The sequence below is a fragment of the Sceloporus occidentalis genome, unplaced genomic scaffold (genome assembly GCF_023333645.1).
Source record: "Sceloporus occidentalis isolate IW3139 unplaced genomic scaffold, rSceOcc1.0.p SCAF_3, whole genome shotgun sequence".
NCBI lineage: Eukaryota > Metazoa > Chordata > Lepidosauria > Squamata > Phrynosomatidae > Sceloporus > Sceloporus occidentalis.
This window is the reverse complement of record NW_028316983.1, coordinates 38,638,726-38,656,671: the sequence shown is the minus strand read 5'-3', so window position 1 is coordinate 38,656,671 and position 17,946 is coordinate 38,638,726. Positions and strand designations below refer to the sequence as shown.

At 41.4% G+C, this 17,946-nt stretch overlaps 1 protein-coding gene across 1 annotated transcript in view; it reads right to left on the bottom strand.

Annotated features, from left to right (window-relative positions):
- AHCY (adenosylhomocysteinase) overlaps positions 1 to 10,983 on the bottom strand; it is a 49,489-nt gene extending 38,506 nt beyond the window's left edge. The window contains exons 1-3 of the mRNA XM_089514074.1: positions 10,736 to 10,983; positions 3,743 to 3,933; positions 430 to 505 (exon numbers count right to left, since the gene is read on the bottom strand). Of these exons, the coding sequence (XP_089370200.1) occupies positions 430 to 505; positions 3,743 to 3,933; positions 10,736 to 10,763 (295 nt within the window). The 5' untranslated portion in view covers positions 10,764 to 10,983. The remainder of the gene's footprint in view (positions 1 to 429; positions 506 to 3,742; positions 3,934 to 10,735) is intronic.
- Positions 10,984 to 17,946: the final 6,963 nt, after the last annotated feature.

Genomic DNA, 17,946 nt, shown 5'->3' with positions numbered 1-17,946 from the left:
CACATAAATGAAAAAATAAATATGGGGAGCACAAATATTTTAAAATCACACAGACAAATGATACAAAATCTCCAAGACCAACTGATTTAACAGTATCATGTTTTTAATACTATGCTTGTGACAATTTCTAAGTTACTTTTATCCCAGAGCTTGACCTACATTTTTTTTAAATCATGAAACAGCAGATAGTCTGCTTAGTCAAACATATCTTGCATTTTTTTGCTCAGGTAAAGAAACAAGAAAAATTTGCAGAATTCAGAATGGGAAATTATTCTCACTGGGAAATCAAGCACATTTCTTCTGTTCTGATGCTAGCCCGAAAATACACTATTTCCACTGCTCCAGTCTCTATATTATTTGATAAGCATTGTCTTGAACTGAACAAATAAAATTGTCAGGACTCAAACTGTTATCAAAGCAAAATATTACCAGGAATCCCTGTTTTGGCAATAGCTGCAGCAGCATGATCTTGAGTGGAGAAAATATTGCAACTGGACCACTGCACCTGTAAAATAATTAAAATACATCCACATGCTATTATTTGTTGAAAATAGTTTCAACAGAATAGTTTGAGAAGTCAGCATCTGTGCAGTATTAACTATGCTTTCGCACACACATGTCCCACCATTATCCCAGGTGGCTGGTGAGGACACAGGAGAGAATTGTCTCAGTGGCTGCTCCAACACTATGGAGAGCTTTTCCATGGGAGCCTCCTCTTATTATAATGTAAGCTGTTTTTAGTCTTATACTGTGAGAAAGGTGAGATATGAATTGAACAAGTGAATTAAGTTATGATGAAGGACTTAATTTTAATTATTTAAATCACGCTTTAAACTGCTAGTGAGAATGTTCCTATTGAATTACAGGAGCCCCATGCTTTTCAATGACCCATTCTTTCAACTGTTCTAAATTATACCCATAACCCATATATTTGACACAAGGTCTGCTCATTGGAGCAGAGATCAAATGAATGGATTCAGGTTATAATTTAAAAGGGCCAAAAGAGTGGAGATTATAACTATACAGCAGGGGTAGGCAATCTTTTTGAGCCGGGGGCCGGGTTGCTGTCCCTCAGACAGCAAAAAAAAAAAAAAAATAATAATAATTAAATAATTTTAAAAAAAATTAAATATATAAATAAACCAGGACAAATGTAGGACAAAATTTTCAAATGGAAGACACTTTTTTTAAAAAAATGGAGGACATGTGAAAAAATTTGCTGATTTTTTAAAAAATGTTAATATAAATGCATGTTTCTGAGGCTTCTATAGACAATTGCCCCCCAAAGGGCCCGGCGGCAATCGGCAGCAGGACCAGGCTGGGGCCGGTCCCAAGGCCTCGCCGGGCCGCATCCAGCCCACAGGCCGCAGGTTGCCTACCCCTGCTATACAGTATGAGGTGTTTTGGTGTTGGTCACACATGCAGTTGGAAGCGACCAGTTTGTGTCTTGAGAGGTGGAAGCTGAGGTCTGCTTGGCATCCTGTCCCTGCTATACCTCAGAGGAGCTTTTTAAAGCTAAAGCAACTCCCGCCTCAAGTCTACTACCTAACACACTTGCTTTTCCTCTCTGAGAAACACACCCTATGCTCTTGGGGGTGACTCTTGCCTTCTGTTGTAAGTGAATAACACCATGGACTTTCCTAACATATACCTGGGTTAGGAGGCTGGGAGCGTGTTGTCATAGACTGAAGAGTATTTTGTCACTGTAACTAAGGGGCTATACAAAGTGGCACTTTGTGCCGGTCTGTGCGCAGGGTGAGGGCGAAGTATCCACAAGCTGCAAGTCCTTACTCCACCGCTTGGGTGTCATTTTGACATGCGCCCTTCTAGACGGCACATACCATTATGATGCACTTCTGCCATGGTGCCCAAACAGCATGGCGCAGAAGGAGCGTCACAACGCCATGCCATGCCACTTATGATGCCCCTTCCAGGGAGCTGCTTGGTGCAGCATCTTTTTGTTCTCTCCAGGGAGCGGATCGGTACCGCTGTGTGCAGTTGATGCAGCACTGATCCGGGGTGAAAAGGAGCAGCTACATGCCATCCATCTGTATAGCTCCTAAAGGCTTTGTTGCAGGCAGCCATGAAATGGGAAACCCAGTCTTTTTTCAGCTTGAAAATTTGCAAGCTAAAAAAGACTCTGCTCTACATTTAATAATTTCTACTTTTTGACAGTGTTCTAGTCCCTAACCTGTTGAGGCCTGTATATTGTTTCAGTAGAAGTGCATTATTGTTTAATATAACGTCAACACTTATTCAGAGATACAGGTTTCATTAGAAAGCAGGTACACAATAAGCACTTATTCTCAACTGTATTCAGATTAATTTTCAATTTTTTAAAAAGGGATCCCTTGTAGGGTGGGCCTTTTTCATCCATTGGGCTTTGGTTCCAGGATCCCCTGTGGATAACAAACCTGTGGATGCTCAAGTCCCATTAAATATAAAGGCAAAGCAAAATGGTATCCCTTATATAAAATGGAAAACCAAGCTTTGCTATTTGAAATTCATACTTTTTTAAATATTTTCAAGCTGTGGATGCTTGAATCTGTGAATAAAAAGTTGTGGATAAGGAGATCTGATTGTATTTATATCCAGACTCCTTCTCCTTGTTCAGATCTGCTCCAGCTCCCCAAATTCTCTGTTCACTAACCCTCTCTGTCTTTGCATTTAGAAAACAGAAAAGACAAGACAGTATTCATGTTTGTCACCAGCAGAACAGGATACCTCCCATATCCACAAGCTGATGTTAACATATTCAGTCAGACCTGGCCACAGTGGTACATGCCTTGGGTACATCCCGCTTGGGTTACTGTAACGTGCTCTAAATGGGGCTGCCTTTGAAAAGTGCTCAGAAACTTCAGCTGGTCCAAAGAGCTGCAGTCAGGCTTTTAACTGGAGCTGGCTACAGGGAGCATACAACTCCCTTGTTGCAACAGTTCCATTGGCTGCCAATGCATTTCTGGGCACAATTCAAAGTGCTGGTTTTGCCCTATAAAGCGTTATAGGGCTTGGGTCCAGGCTATTTGAAAGACTATATCTCCCTGTACAAGCCCCTCAGAATATTGAAGTCATTGGGAGAGGCCCTTCTCTCTGTCCCACTACCCTCTGAGGCGCATTTGGCAAGAACAAGAGAAAGGGCCTTTTCCATGGCAGCTCCCAAGCTCTGGAACTCCCTCCCTAGGGAGACCAGGATGGCTCCATCCCTGCTGTCTTTCTGGTGGCACGTAAAGATGTTTTTATGCTGCCAGGCTTGCACATGACATGGATGCTGTTTTGTTTTTTAAAAGTTTTAAACTTTAAATTTTAATAAGGTAGTTTTTAATTGTTTGAACTGTTTAATTGTTTTTTAAACTTGGATTTTGCATGTTTTATAGCTCTTTAACTCGGACTATTTTAGATTTGATAGCTGCCTTGAGTCCCTGTATTGAGAAGAAGGCAGGATATTAATAAATATAAATATAATAATAATGATAATAATAATAATACATAGACTCTAATTAGAAGTTTTATCATTAGCATCCAAGAGCTAGGTTCTTTTTTCCTGCTACTAGTGTTAAGAAAATCTTGGGGAAAAGCTGATTTTTAAAAAACCTTATAATCCAAACAAAATTTTAAAAACTCATAATTTTTTTTAAAAGAAATCATTGATTTTTATCAAGACTACTAAACGATATTGAGCAAATACTGCCAATCTCATTGTCTCTTATATAAAATGTATCAAAGAATCAAAAGGCAACTTTACCTCTGCTCCCAGGGCCACCAGAGTTTCAATCAGAACTGCTGTCTGAACAGTCATGTGTAGGCAACCAGCAATCCGAGCTCCTTTCAATGGCTTTGTTGCCGAGTACATTTCCCGCATCTTCATCAACCCTGGCATCTCATTCTCGGCAATCTCCAGGGCCTTCCGGCCCCATTCTGCAAGACTGATGTCAGCTGAAAGCAAAGTGAGGAACAGGTGATTGGGACATGTAGGCACAAAACTGTAATTCATTCAGTTTCTCAAGTTAACACCAGCTGCACAACTGCTATAAAGCTATCAAGACAGACAACATTTAGCAGCTGGGGAAAAGAGTAACAGCCCCTCTGCATTCCCTCTTCAACATATTAAGAGATTAAGTATCCACAGGGATATATTTCAACTTTTAAAAAAATCATATCCATTTTATAAATTGAGGCTGCATCTGCACTGCAGAAATGAAGCAGTTTAACACCACTTTAACTGCCATTGCTCAGTGCTTTGAAATTACAGGATTTGTAGTTTTGTGAGATATCTAGCCTTCTGTCAGAAAGCTTTGGTGCCACAACAAACTACAAATCCCAGTATTTCATAGCACTAATCCATGACAGTTAAAGCAGTGTCAAACTACATTATTTCTGAAGTCGATCCTATTTAATTACAAGCACCCCATGCTTTTCAATGACCCATTCTTTCAACTGTTCTAAATTATAGCCAGAACCCATATATTTGATAAGTGGTCTGCTATCTGGACCACAAATAAAATTAATGAGTTCAGGTTATAATTTAAAAGAGCAAAAAGAGTGGTACCTATTCTGTATGAGGTGGGTCGATGTTGGTCACACAAGCAGTCAGAGTGATGGGTTTGTGTCTTGAGAGGCAGAGGTGTCAAACTACTTTATTTCTGCAGTGTAGAAAGTACACCCAGACTCATCACATCCAAGTAATTGGAATTAGGCATAAATTTATTTGCTTGTCACTTTGATACCCTATATTTCTGCTAATGTATTCAGTGTAATGAGCATGGCTTGTCTTCCCTGCACACTTTATCCTTAAAGCAACCCTGTGAGTTATGTTAGGCCGAGAGAATGGGACTAGCCCAATGTTTCACACTACATTTTCCGGCTTAGTGGGATGGTAAAATGGATCACCCAGGTTCTAGTGCAACACTGCTTCTCTTTGGTGAAAAAAAACAACTATAAGTAAATAGTTGTGTAAAATCTGAAGGTGGGCATTCCTAAAATAATAATCAATCAAAAAACTTGCTACATACTGGAATTATAACATTCTGAGACAAAGGAGTACTTTTCAAATGGTATTTACTAACAAGTACCCAAGGCTATTTTACTACATACAGATTGTATTTTACAGCCTAGATAGGTATGGCAGTCACGTAGGTGTATGATGGTTTATGACATAGTTTCATTTGCTCTATATTGCATCACACACTAGTCTGACTGCAAACATTGGCTAATTCTTTTTGTTAATAATTTGTACTCCCAATTATTCAAACAGACTGAAAAAGAAGTCAGAGATTAGACAGATTACTTAGGAGGGAAAAATACTGAGAGGACTGGTGAAGGATATGAAGGAAGAATTCCATCAATGTATATGTTCAACCTAATTTCAAGTGTGCTCGTCTCTCTTAAACTGCCAACCTCCTAAACTGAAGCATGTTGAGGAGATACCCATATACACACACACCAGGCACCAGAAATCACATATAACAGGCGTGGCCAAACCATGGCAAGTGAACCACATGTGACTCTTTTGCACATAACATGCAGCTCATGAAAATATGTTGACTGAGCTCCTTTGTGCATCATAATTCATATTAAGGTTAAATTAATTTTTTTCCAACCTTTACATTTACTGTATTTTCCACGCATGAGCTAAAATTCCCTGTATTAAAATGTTAATTTAATGTTCATGGTGAGTAAATGCATTTAAGAATTTAAATCCTAATTTTAATGCGAGATTTGAGTCAAGGACTAAAAAAATTTTGGATTAGCCAGGATTACAGGGGTATTGTGCTGGAAAATCAGTAACCATACAAACTAGTGCTGACAATGTAATTTTTAGTGGGCATGACTTGCAGTTACAGAATTGTAATGTGCTGGCAGTGAAATTAGCTGAGTGCTAGCATGACACTGGGTGCTGCAGCGTGTGGTTATATTGTGCATGTTGGACCTTATTGTTTCTTTTCACTTTAATTTTTGTGTAAGTATCTCTTGTTTTGTATGGTGGTATTACTAATTATTTTTCTCCACATCTGACTGGATAATTACTAAAACAAATAAATTTTATTTAAAATATTTATCTCTATTGCTTTTATTTTCATTTTGGCAATTTCATTTAATGGTAATGCAAATCTGCATATTTTTCTTAGATGATTCCATAATTCATTACCACATCAAATATGCTGAATATAGTTAAAAGACTAACCAATCAAGATTATAAAAACATTTGAGGTAGTGTATATATGTGTGTGTGCATGTATATTACTAAAGCTAATACAAATGAACAGTTTAAAAACTATGTACCTGAAAAATTATATATATGTATTTCTTAATATTTATTATAAAAAAACTAACAAAATGTGCATAGTTGGCCCTTGGTATCCATGGAGGTTTGTTCCATGACACACACACACACACACACACACCAAATGGGTAATAAATCCGTGGGTCTTCAAGTCCCATTAAATACAATGGATAGTAAAATACTGTTCCTTATATAATATGGCAAAATGAAGATTTGATTTTTGGAATTTATATATTATTAAAATTTTGTTCAAGCCGTGGATGTTTGAATCTGTGCATTAAAAAAAACATGACTATATAACAATAATGTGTGTTCAATATTCATTCATGTCTTGTGGTTCTTAAACATCTGAAGTTTATAATATGTGGCTCTTACATTAAGCAAGTTTGGCCACACACCTGACATATGACAACCTATTTGATCCAAGAAAAACTTAAGTTAAAACCTGCTCTCTCATTGCCAGTCCACAGGCTTAAACCTTACAACTGTTCCACAGGGATCCAGTACCTTAGGATCCTAAGCACATCTGCTGCTTCCTTTGTTCTTCCCATTGCAAGCATTCTAGACGAAGGAAGACCTGCGGGTGACTTTTCTAGACTAGAGATATCTCATTAGCCATTGCTGGAAACAGGGCTAGAGTAGCTCTGTCCTCATCCAGTAATAAACACTTATGGGGATGTGTGTCCTAAAATACCGTTTCTCCTAGAGTAGAGCTGCTCAGAGGTTCCAGAATTCCTCAATTTGTAATCCTGACCATCATGCTTATACATCATGCTTAAACAGATGTATACCTAAACATTCATATGGAAAAGACTAATGGGATAGAGCAAATGCACTTTTGCCATTTCTGCTTTATCATGGCCTCCTGTCATTTACAGTAATTTGTAAGTGATATTACTGGAAATCCCCCACTATTAGATTGCTGTGCTAGCCATTTCTAGTTCCTGGTGAAAGTAAAACTCCTAACGAAACTGAAACTACCAGATCCTTTCAGTGATTCCCATAAACTGACATGGCTATACACACACACACATCTCACAATATTTGTGCTAAGGAAATACTGTCATAAGTGTTGGGCAAGGAAGATCTGAGATGGCCTAAATAAACTAAAGGCACAAGATCCAGTCTGATCTTGGAAGCTAAACAGGGTCAGCTCTGGTTAGTGCTTGAATAGGAGACCATTAACAAATACCAAGTGCTGTAGAACAGAGAAAGAAACTGGTAAAACCACCTCTGAGTATTCCTTGCCAAAGAAAACTCTATGAAATTCACAGGGCTGCCATAAACTGACAGGCAACTGGACACAAGGAGCACCTGAACATTACAACCTCAGAACAAACTGTTACTTGTGTCAATCTCTCACTCAGCACTTCTTCATCACAGTAGCATTCATCCAAGAAGAACTTATGCAGAATTTGTTACTGTTAATTCCCTTGTGGTCTTCTTATAGTGCTTAGTGGTATTTCATTAACCTAAATTGTTTTTGTCTTGTCAGCAATCCCTGCTGCACTTTGTACTTCAGAGGCTCCTACTGGTAATTTGCCCCAAGATTTCAAAGGCAAAGCAGATGGCTAATGCTGGAAAAGTGAAGCCTTGCAAGTTCTGGTGTCACAAGAAACTCAGATGGAAATTAACTGAGGTAGTCAACCACTTTACTTTACTGTCACAGTAAAGTCTTCTGTTTGAAAGATGGCCAGACTGAATTTGGTTAAATGATTAAAAAAAACCAACAAGACAGAGCAAGGGCCTTGCAGATGCCCATCCAGTTAGTACCTGGACAGCAGACTGAGCAGCAGGTCCACAGGTCACAGACTCCCTGCATGATATAAGATGACTTATATTTCTATTTAAATTATATGCATTTGAGGAAGTAGACTGAAGTCTACAAAAGCTCATGCTGCCACTTTCTTTCAGTTAGACTCAAAGGTGCTACAAGCTCTCTCTGTGTACTATTTAAATTATAGTAATTATTTCCAAATTTGCATCTCTACAAATGAATTAGCATGTTGTTGTTGTGTGCCTTTAAGTTGGCAACCCTAAGATGACCCAGTGATGCCCAAACTTTAGTTCTCCAGGCATTTTGGACTTCAGTTCCCAGAAGCCCTAGCCTGGTTGGCCAGCAGTCAGGAATTTTGGGAGCTGAAGTCCAAAACATCTGAAGGACCAAAGTTTGGGAACCACTGCCTTAGTTGGTCAAAATACCCTAAAGGCACCAGTTCCTGCCTGATCTTGGCTCGGAGTCAGGCATGTTTAGTACTTAGATAGGAGACTACCAATGAATACCAGGAGTTGCAGGTTGTTATTTCAAAGGAAGGAATAGGCAAAACCACTTCTGGGTATTCCTTGTCTAAGAAAACCCTTCCATGGGGTCACTGTATGTCCACAAGCAACTTGAAGGCACATACACACATAAGGCAAACCCATCAAGAGGTTTTCTTAACATGATTTCTTCAGAATGGTTTGCCCTTGCCTTCCTCTGAAGCTGAGAGTATGACTTACCCAGATCACCCATTGGGTTTCCATGGCCAAGTAGGGATTTGAACCCTGGCTTTCCACAGCCCTAGTCAGTCCAACACTCAATCCACTACGCCACACTTTCTGGATAAATTAGCAGTGGACCCATTTTATGAAAATAGGCCCTTTTTTGGCAATCCATAGACAGAAAAACAAATTCTACTGAATATTCAAAATGGCAAAGGAGCAAAGGTTCTGATGCAACCTACTTAATAAGTAACTCACTAAAGACAATTTTACACTTTAACAGAACAAGAGTGGCTTCACTTTTGTTTCTTTCTTAAACCTTATTATCTATTTCTGAATTTATTGTTATTACTATATTTATATCCTGCTTTTCCCCAAAACTGGGACTCAAAGCAGCTCACAATTTAAAAGAACCTTGTGTAATTCCTCCGAAAGAGCACAGGAATTACATAAAAGTTACATAAAAGCATCACATATGTACAATTTTAACTTCAGCACGTTCTGATGACACAGCTAGATAACTCTGGCACACATCAGGTTTCGCAACTCGGTAGAAATCTTCTGGCAACTAACAACAGTGATTCTATTTTGCAGTGATTCCTATATTGACAAGTGGAGAGAGTTAAACATGCTTCTGCTTGTCTCAGCCCATCATTTCATTCCACTTTTGAGCTTTGCTGTTGCTGTGTGCCTGCAAGTCATTTTTGACTTAGAGCAACCCTAAGGCAAAATTATCACAGGGTTTTCTTGGCTGGTTTCTTCAAAGGGGGTTTGCATTGCCATCCTCTGAGGCTGAGAGAGTGTGACTTGCCCAAAGTCACCCAGTGGGTTTGGGGTTTTTTTACATTCAAGTGGGGAATCAAACCCTGATCGTTAGAGTCATAGCCCAACGCTCAAACCAGTATCAGGGAGGTCTCCACCAATCAGGGAGGTGTCTCCCTGAAGGACAGGGTGATCTGATGTCCTCAAAGGAGGACAAGGCACCCCAAAATGTAGGACCTGACCAAATCAAAGCTAAAAACACTGTTATAAATTAATGCTTCTTGTACTCAAAATGGAGGACATTTGGACATTCCTCCTGGGCAGAAGGTTGAAATGTAGGACATGTCCCGGGAAAAGGGAAATGCATGGTCACCCTGAAAATTCAAGAAAATGTAGGACATTACAAAAATGAAAGCTTTAAAAACTTATATAAATATAAATTAATGCTTCTTATATTCAAAATGGAAAACATTTGGAAATTCCTCCTGGGCAGAAGGCTGAAATGTAGGGCACGTCCGGGAAAGAGAGGACGGCGGGTCACTCTGCTGGAGGATGAACCAACAGAAAGGGTGGGTTTTCTGCACAGCCAGGAGGTAAAAGGCTGCTTGACAGCATGGCCTCCGGAGCATTGTGGGAAATGTAGTCTCCCTGCCTCCAAGTCTAGGACGCAGCCCTGGCAGCCGGAGGGCCAGAGAGACTACACTTCCCAGGAAGCGCCTCTCCCTCGGGCGCCCACATGGCGCTTCCGAAGGCAGCATGAGACTGGGCCCATTCAAAGGAAGGCACTACCGAAAGTGAAAACAGCCTCCCTTCCCTTGGCTGCGGCTGAGCCCTTCCTTAAGGGTCTGGGATGTGAAGGAGGACTAAAGGAGGGCTCCATCATGGCACTGGCGACAGGCAAAATGAAAAGCAAACAGGGGACACACACAGAGAGGAAAACAGGAGCACCTCAACAATGCCTTGGCTTGCAAACACACAAACACACACATAGACACCAACACAAATAAACAGTCCCCTGGGAAAGGGGAACATGTCGCCACTGCTTCGGTTTTCTAACACAAGCACAAACACGCAGAGAGACGGAGGAGGGCAGGAACACCTCGCCACTGCCCTGATTTGCTAACACACACACAAACACACAAAAGACACAAAGGAACACAGAACATGTCACGGTTTGCAGAGAAAAAGAAAAGGGAGGAAAGCACCACTCACCCACTTTGTACGGCAGCTTGTCAGACATGCTGGAGGTCTGGTCGCTGGTGGATGAGAGAGCGGAGCTGGGACAACCTCCTCGGACAAAGACCGGCGGGAAAAGCGTGGCCACACAAGGAGCCGCCTTTAAATAGCCTCGCTTCCTCCTGCGGCGGGGTCCCAGGGCCGTCTCCACCAATCAGCGCGGAGGAGTAGGGTGGTGGGCGTGGCCTCGGGACCCTCCGAAGGGAAGGAGAAAGAGAGGGCTGGCTGCACTGCTCTCTGAGGCTCAGAAGCAGCGGTGGGCGTGGCCTCGCATCCTCTGGAATGGAGGAGAGGACGAATACGGTGCGGGCGAAGCTCTCCGAGGCGCAGAAGCACTGGGAGCGCCCCAGAGTATTGTGGGTAAAAGGGTGGCCTCCTTGGTGTCAAGATTACGACTTCGGGGCCTAGCTTGCGCTGTGGAGGACAGCAGGTTCCCATACTTTGGCATTCCAAGTCTTTTGGACTTCAACCCCCAGAAGCCCCAGCCAGCTTGGCCAACTGCGAGGGATTCTGGGAGATGAAGTCCAAAACCTCTGAAGGACCAAAGTTTGGAAACCACTGCGCCTAGGATGTATCTCCACACCATAGAATTAAAGCAGTTTGACACCGCTTTAAACTCTCACAACTTCTATCCTGTGGAATCCTGGGATTTGTAGTTTGGTGAGGCCATCAGTCTGTCAGAGAAGTCTGGTGCCTCTTTTGTTTTGTTTTTTGTGTGCCTTCAATTTGCTTCTGACTCATGGCTTGCCATTGCCTTCCCCTGAGGCTGAGAGGTGACCCATTGGGTTGACATGGCCAAGCGGGGAATCGAACCCTGGCCTCCGGAGTTGTAGTCCAGCACTCAAACCGCTACGTCACGCTGGCTCCCTGGTGCCTAGACTAAACTACAAATCCCAGGATCCTATAGAACAGAGTCATGGCAATCCAAGTGGTCTCGCAGAGAGAGATCACAGAGAGTCTTATGTCCCTTTAAAATACTAACAAATTTATTACAGCACATGCTATATATATATATATATATATGGTACACGCACACACACTCATCCCTCCATATTTGCGGATTTGATTAATATGTTCTCTCTAGGAATATCTAGGTCCTCCAGCGCAACTCTATGGTCAACTTTAAAAGTCGCACCGAAAGACCTAGAGATTCCTAGAGAGAATAGTCTAGGCCTTTGTAGCTCCTCCAGTGCAGCTCTATCTATGCTCAGTGTCTGTTGGATGTTGGCCACAGAGTTGCCCTGGAGGGCCTAGAAAGGTGTCCTCTCAGGTAACAACATAATGTTTTTGTTATCTGCAGTTTTTCCAAATTCACGGGAGTCTTGTGCCTCTAACCCTGGCAAATATGGAGGGGCAAGCAGTCGGGGGAATCAAAAAAAGGAAGAAAATCAGTTATGGAATCTTTTGTTTTAGCATGATTTCGGGGGGAGGACATTTTTTCCCCCTGAGTTTCTTTTCCAGGCCTTCACAGCTCTATCTATGTGTATGTTACTTGCTTTCAAGTTGTTTCCAATCTGTGGCAACCCTAAGAGGAACCTTGGCAAGATTCTTAAAAGGGGCTTTGCCATTGCCTTCCCTTGAGGCAGAGAAGGTGTGACTTGTCCAGGGTCACCCAGTGGGTTTCATGGCCAAGCAAGGAATGAACCCTAGACTCCAGAGTCATTGTCTAACTCTCAAACCACTATGCCATGCTGGCTCATCATACTAGTTATATGGATAATCTAATAAGGCACTGATCCAGATCTTTCCAGGTTATGACGGAGGCAGGGAGGGTGGAAAGAAGTCATAAATGTTCAAGAATGGATGGAAGTCACTCTGCTGCCTCCCTCAGCACGTTGCCATTTTCCTTCCTTGCCTGACTCAGATGAGATAAATATGAAATAGTTAGAAGATTTTTCATGCCTTGGATCAAGCACTGATCAGGAAGAAGACTGCAGTCAAGAAACCAGAAGAAGTTTACGAATGGGAAGGGCATCCATGAAACAACTAGAAAAGATCCTAAAATGAAAAGATATACAGCTGAGCACAAAAGTTAGATTCATACAAGCCATTGTATTCCCTATTACCATGTATAGATTTGAGAGCTGGACAGTTAAGAAAGAAGATGAGAAGAAAATAAATTCATTTGAGACGTGGTGCTGGAGAAGAGTGCTGAGGATCCCATGGACAACCAAAAAGACAAAGCAAATGGGTTCTTGAGCAGATCAAGCCCAAACTCTCCCTGGAGGCCAAGACTGAGGCTGTCTTACTTTGGTCACATCATAAGAAGGCATGACTCACTAGAAAAGACAATAATGCTGGGAAAGGCAGAGAGTAGTAGAAATAATAAGATTTCTACTAAATATTATTATGTATTAATACTAATATATAATATTGGTGGAAAACAGCAGACTTCGAGCAGCTAATAAGTAAAGTTAAAGATGAAAGAGCAAGGGCAGGCTTGATGCTGAACATAAAAAAAACAAACAAAAATAATGATCACAGAGGAAACAACTCAATCTAGATAATGAGGAAATTGAAATACAGTAGACCCTTGTTATACGCTGGGGTTTGGTTCCAAGATCCCCCATGGATAACAAAATCCGTGAATGCTCAAGTCCCATTAAATATAATGACATAGCAAAATGGTGTCCCTTATAAAAATGGAAAATCAAGGTTTGATATTTGAAATTTATACTTTTTTAAAAATATTTTTAAACCATGGATGCTTGAATCCGTGTATAAGAAGGGTCGACTGTAATTTCAATTATTAATAATTATTAATTATTAAAATAATTCCCATACACTGGATCAAACATTGACCAGAATGGTGACTGCAGTCAAGAAATAATAATAAGAAGAGAAATGGGAAGAGCAGCTATGAAAGAACTGGATAAGGTCCTAAGGGTAAAGATATAAAACTGAGCACTAAAGTTAGAATCGTACAAGCCATTGTATTCCCCATCACCATGTATAGATGCAAGAGCTGGATAGTGAAGAAAGCAGATAAGAAAATCAATTCATTTGAGATTTGGGGTTGGAGAAGAGTGCTAAGGATACCGTGGATGGCCAAAATGACAAATGAGTCCTAGAACAGATCAAGCCTGAACTCTCTGTGGAAGTCAAGATGATCAAACTGAGGTTGTCTTACTTTGGCAACATCATGAGAAGGCACAACTCACTAGAAAAGACAATAATGCTGGACAAGGCAGAGGGTAGTAGAAGGGAAGACCACACACCACATTGACAGATTCAGTCAGAGAGGTCAGGGCCTAAATCTATAGGACTTAAGCAGAGCAGTGGAGGACGGGAGCTTGGATGTATCTCATCCACAGGGTCTCCACGAGCTGAGGTCGACTCGAGGGCACTTATCAACAAACAACGTCTAATTGTGTTGTAATTTTTCTAATTTTTAATCGATGAAGGAATCATACGGTCAAGAACCATCTAATTCAACCCCTTGCCATACATGACTAAAGCACTCCTCAAAGATGCCCATCCAACTTCTGAAAGATCTTCAGAGTTGGAGAGTCCAGCACCTTCCGAAGCAGTCTATTCCATTTCTACCTCTATCTGTTTTAATGTTTGTAAGACTCATTCAGTCCCAGAGCTGGGGGGGGGGAGTGGGGTGTAAATAGTAATAGGTTTTGTGGGGTACACTGCAGCTGAAGATACAGTTGTACAAAGAAAAACAACAAAGTGGACTAGCAGTTCCATCTTATTTGGCCAGTGGCAGTGGCATAGTATAATAGGATTGAAATTAGATTTGTAGGTAACAAGTTCAGAGAGAAGTTAAAAGTGCTGGCAGTAACAACTGAATTATTAACAATGGTCATTCCCCAAAATCTTGCTCACGACACCAAGATTCTGGTGTTCAGTAAGCATATACTGTAGTCATATATGGAGCTCTGTGCCTTCTAATTGTTTCTAAATTATGGCAACCCTAAAGTGACCCTACCATGAGGGTTTCTTGACAGGATTTGTTCAGAGGGGATTTTGCTTTTGCTTTTTCTGAGGCTGAGAGTGTGTGACTTCTTTAAAGTCACCTAGGGATGAAGCAGACAGGAAAAAGCAAATCGAAACCCTGCTGACCGGCCACTTCCAAGGCAGCCCAAATGCACATAGCCAGACATTACTGTGCGGGGTCAAACTGCACTGCTGGATAACCTTTATTCATTCATTCATTCCCACCATCCATGCACACTTGCACAAACACACCACCAGCAGGTGCCTGCTGCCTTTTTGGATGGCTGCCTTTTTGATCAGCACCACAGTCGCACCTGCAGTCTTCCACTGTTACAGAGCATTGGAGAATCGGTGTGCCCAGTTAAACACTGGCAAAGCACAATTATGGAGACACCCCCCACATGTCCCCTTCACCCCCCCCCCTTTGCCCCATGCCTCATCTTGGACTCTCTGGTTTGGGTATGTTGTAGTTACATCCACTGGAAGTGTCACACTTTTACTTTTTTGCATTGCCATCCAGACTGCTTGGTCATGACAGCTCTGTCCTTTTTAAATGTGCACCGGCCTTGGGGATTTAAATGCACCTCTATGATTAGGGTTAGAATTGCTCTGGCTTCGACGCATTTATATGCAGGGTCGAAGATGTGCATTTTCTGGGCTAAGTCGGATTATTAGATGTTCTTTTTAGACTGGCTTTTCCCTGCTTAGTGCGTCCCCAGCGTCATTCCCAGCTGCTTTAGGGGTATGCATCATGTAAACACCAAGCCCCCAAAGCAGCTAAACTGTTTTATTTGGCCCATCTGTTTCAGGCCCTAGTGGGTTTCCATGGGCAAGCGGGGAGTTAAACCCTGGTCTCCAGAGTTGTAGTCCAACACTCAGGCTGGCTCTCCATTGACACATATACTATGATTGGAAAAAAAAAAAGGGAAAACAGCAATAATAATAATATATTTATTTATTTATATCCCGCCTTTCTTTTTCAACAATCTAGGCGGGTAACAACAGTCCAATATAACATTTAAAAACAGTAGTAACATGATCCTGATCCCCTAGCCCTCCATCCTTCTGCTAAAATAAAACATAATACTATTTAATAACAGTAGCAGTATCACACATTACACGCAGTTGCATGGAGAATGCAGCTAAAATTAGGAGCACGGAAAAATATTTACAGGAGTGGTCATAGGGAGATACAGGGTGAGCAGTTCAGGTTCTCATTTTGGAGGTTAGTCTGGGAAGGCTCACCGGAAGAGATCTGTCTTTATCGCCTTTTTAAAGGCCTCTAAAGATGTAATTTGGCAAATCTCCTCCAGCAGGTTGTTCCATATTTTCAGAGTGGCAGCTGAAAAGGTCCTCTAAGAAGTTGCCACCAGCCTGGTTATCTTCAGCTGTAGTAGGTTCCTCCCAGAGGACCTGAGTGTGTGGGAAGGATTGTATGGGGGGAGGCATTCCCTCAAGTAGTCTGGACCCAGGCCAAGCAACCCTGCTATTCAGACCTCTGATAATACTGTGGGACTTTCAAATGAGTTGTAACTCCATAATCGTTCTTTCTAATCTTCTCTGAAAGTTCCATTGATCATAACGGCTGCTTCAAAATCAATAACAGATACTTCCTATATTTTTCATTTTGGTGCTGTATATAGCTTCTAGGTTTTAGATTATGCTTTCAAAGGTTGTTTGCTGGGGAGAAGGGGATTCTGCATGGCTGAAGTCTTTCTGCCCCTGCCCTGTAAATGGTTATAGCCCTTTGCCAGCACAATGATCCAGCTCTTATGCTTCTTGCTTGAATGATTAAGGATTTTAGCTTTAAGAAGTTCTTAAACTGAGATAGTTAAGGATGCCTTTGAAGCTTAATTTAGTAGTGACCCTGTATACCCTTTTGAATGATCAAGTGTCTCCAGCTAGAGTTAAACTTCTGCTAACAGTGAAAAATATATTTCCTTTTGAGGTTTTCACTTACCAAGCCAATATTTTGTGCTTAATTACCATGACCCATACCCTAAAAGCAGCAGACCCTTTCTGATCTTGTACGCTAAGCAGGGTCAGTCCTGGTTAGTAGTTGGATGGGAAACCACCTATGAATACCAGATGCTGCAGATTATATTTCTGTGGAAAGGTTTTACAAAATCACCTCTAAGTATGCCTTGCCTTAAAAATCTATGAAATTCATTGGGTTGCCATATGTCAACTGGCAACTTGAAGGCACAAACACATATCCTGGAGGAGTTATTTGACTTAAAAGAGAAATTAAGCAAGATATTGCTTATCCTATTACAGTATAAGAGTGACTGGCAGAAGCTGTCTTTGGTGGACTTTGGTTTGACAGTATGCATATGGTCACAGTGTGTTCAGTACGCCTAGAACTGCAGGTTTCATTCTCTCAGAACTAGCAACACCATCAAGTTTTCCAATTTTAAAGTTATGCAAATAGTAAGATTTAATGGCTGTCATTTATGTATTACATTTCTATTCCACCACAACTGAAGACCTATGGAGTGCCTGTTGTGAGGAGCTTGGCAACTGCATTTGGCCGACTGTGATTACATTTACTCTACAGATCGTTCCCATTAATGTGCAGAGGTTATAGCTAGAGAAGACAGAGCCACAGTATGAGTCCCAATTTCCTTTTCCATTTAACCATTTGGAATACCTGTGGAAGGATTAAGACTTACGGTGCTTGTAAGTGGACACCACTCAGCCCCATCCTTTTTTGCCTTCTCTGTTGATTCTTAAAAAAAATTGCATTTTTACTCTAAAATGGTCCAGGTGCAGTCCTCCAGATGTTGATGAACTACAATTCTCAGCATTCCTCAGCACTGCCTAGGCTGATGAGAACTGCGGTGTAATAACATCTGGAAAGTGCCACATTACCCACCTGAAGTGGAGCAGAAACACGCCAACATCTGACTGTCATGGCAAAAATATAAAAGGGTGTACTTTTTTGAATAAGCGTTAACTCTTCTAGTAAGGCATTATGCAGCTTTACCTACACTTTCCCCATACCTCTGCCTCCCTCTTTCCACTTTGGCTAGTAAATTGTGCAATTACGAGGTATGAGTAGCTTTTGCTGCCAAATCTTAGAAGCCATAATTTGGACCATATATCATTGGATGCAGGGTGTAAGGTAGACCATGTAGCCTAGTGGGACACTTGAGCTCTCCCCACTCCACCATCAATAAACCAAACAGAACCTCTAGTTTCAACATTTGCCTGCACTGCATCTGGAGAACAGACTTTGGAAG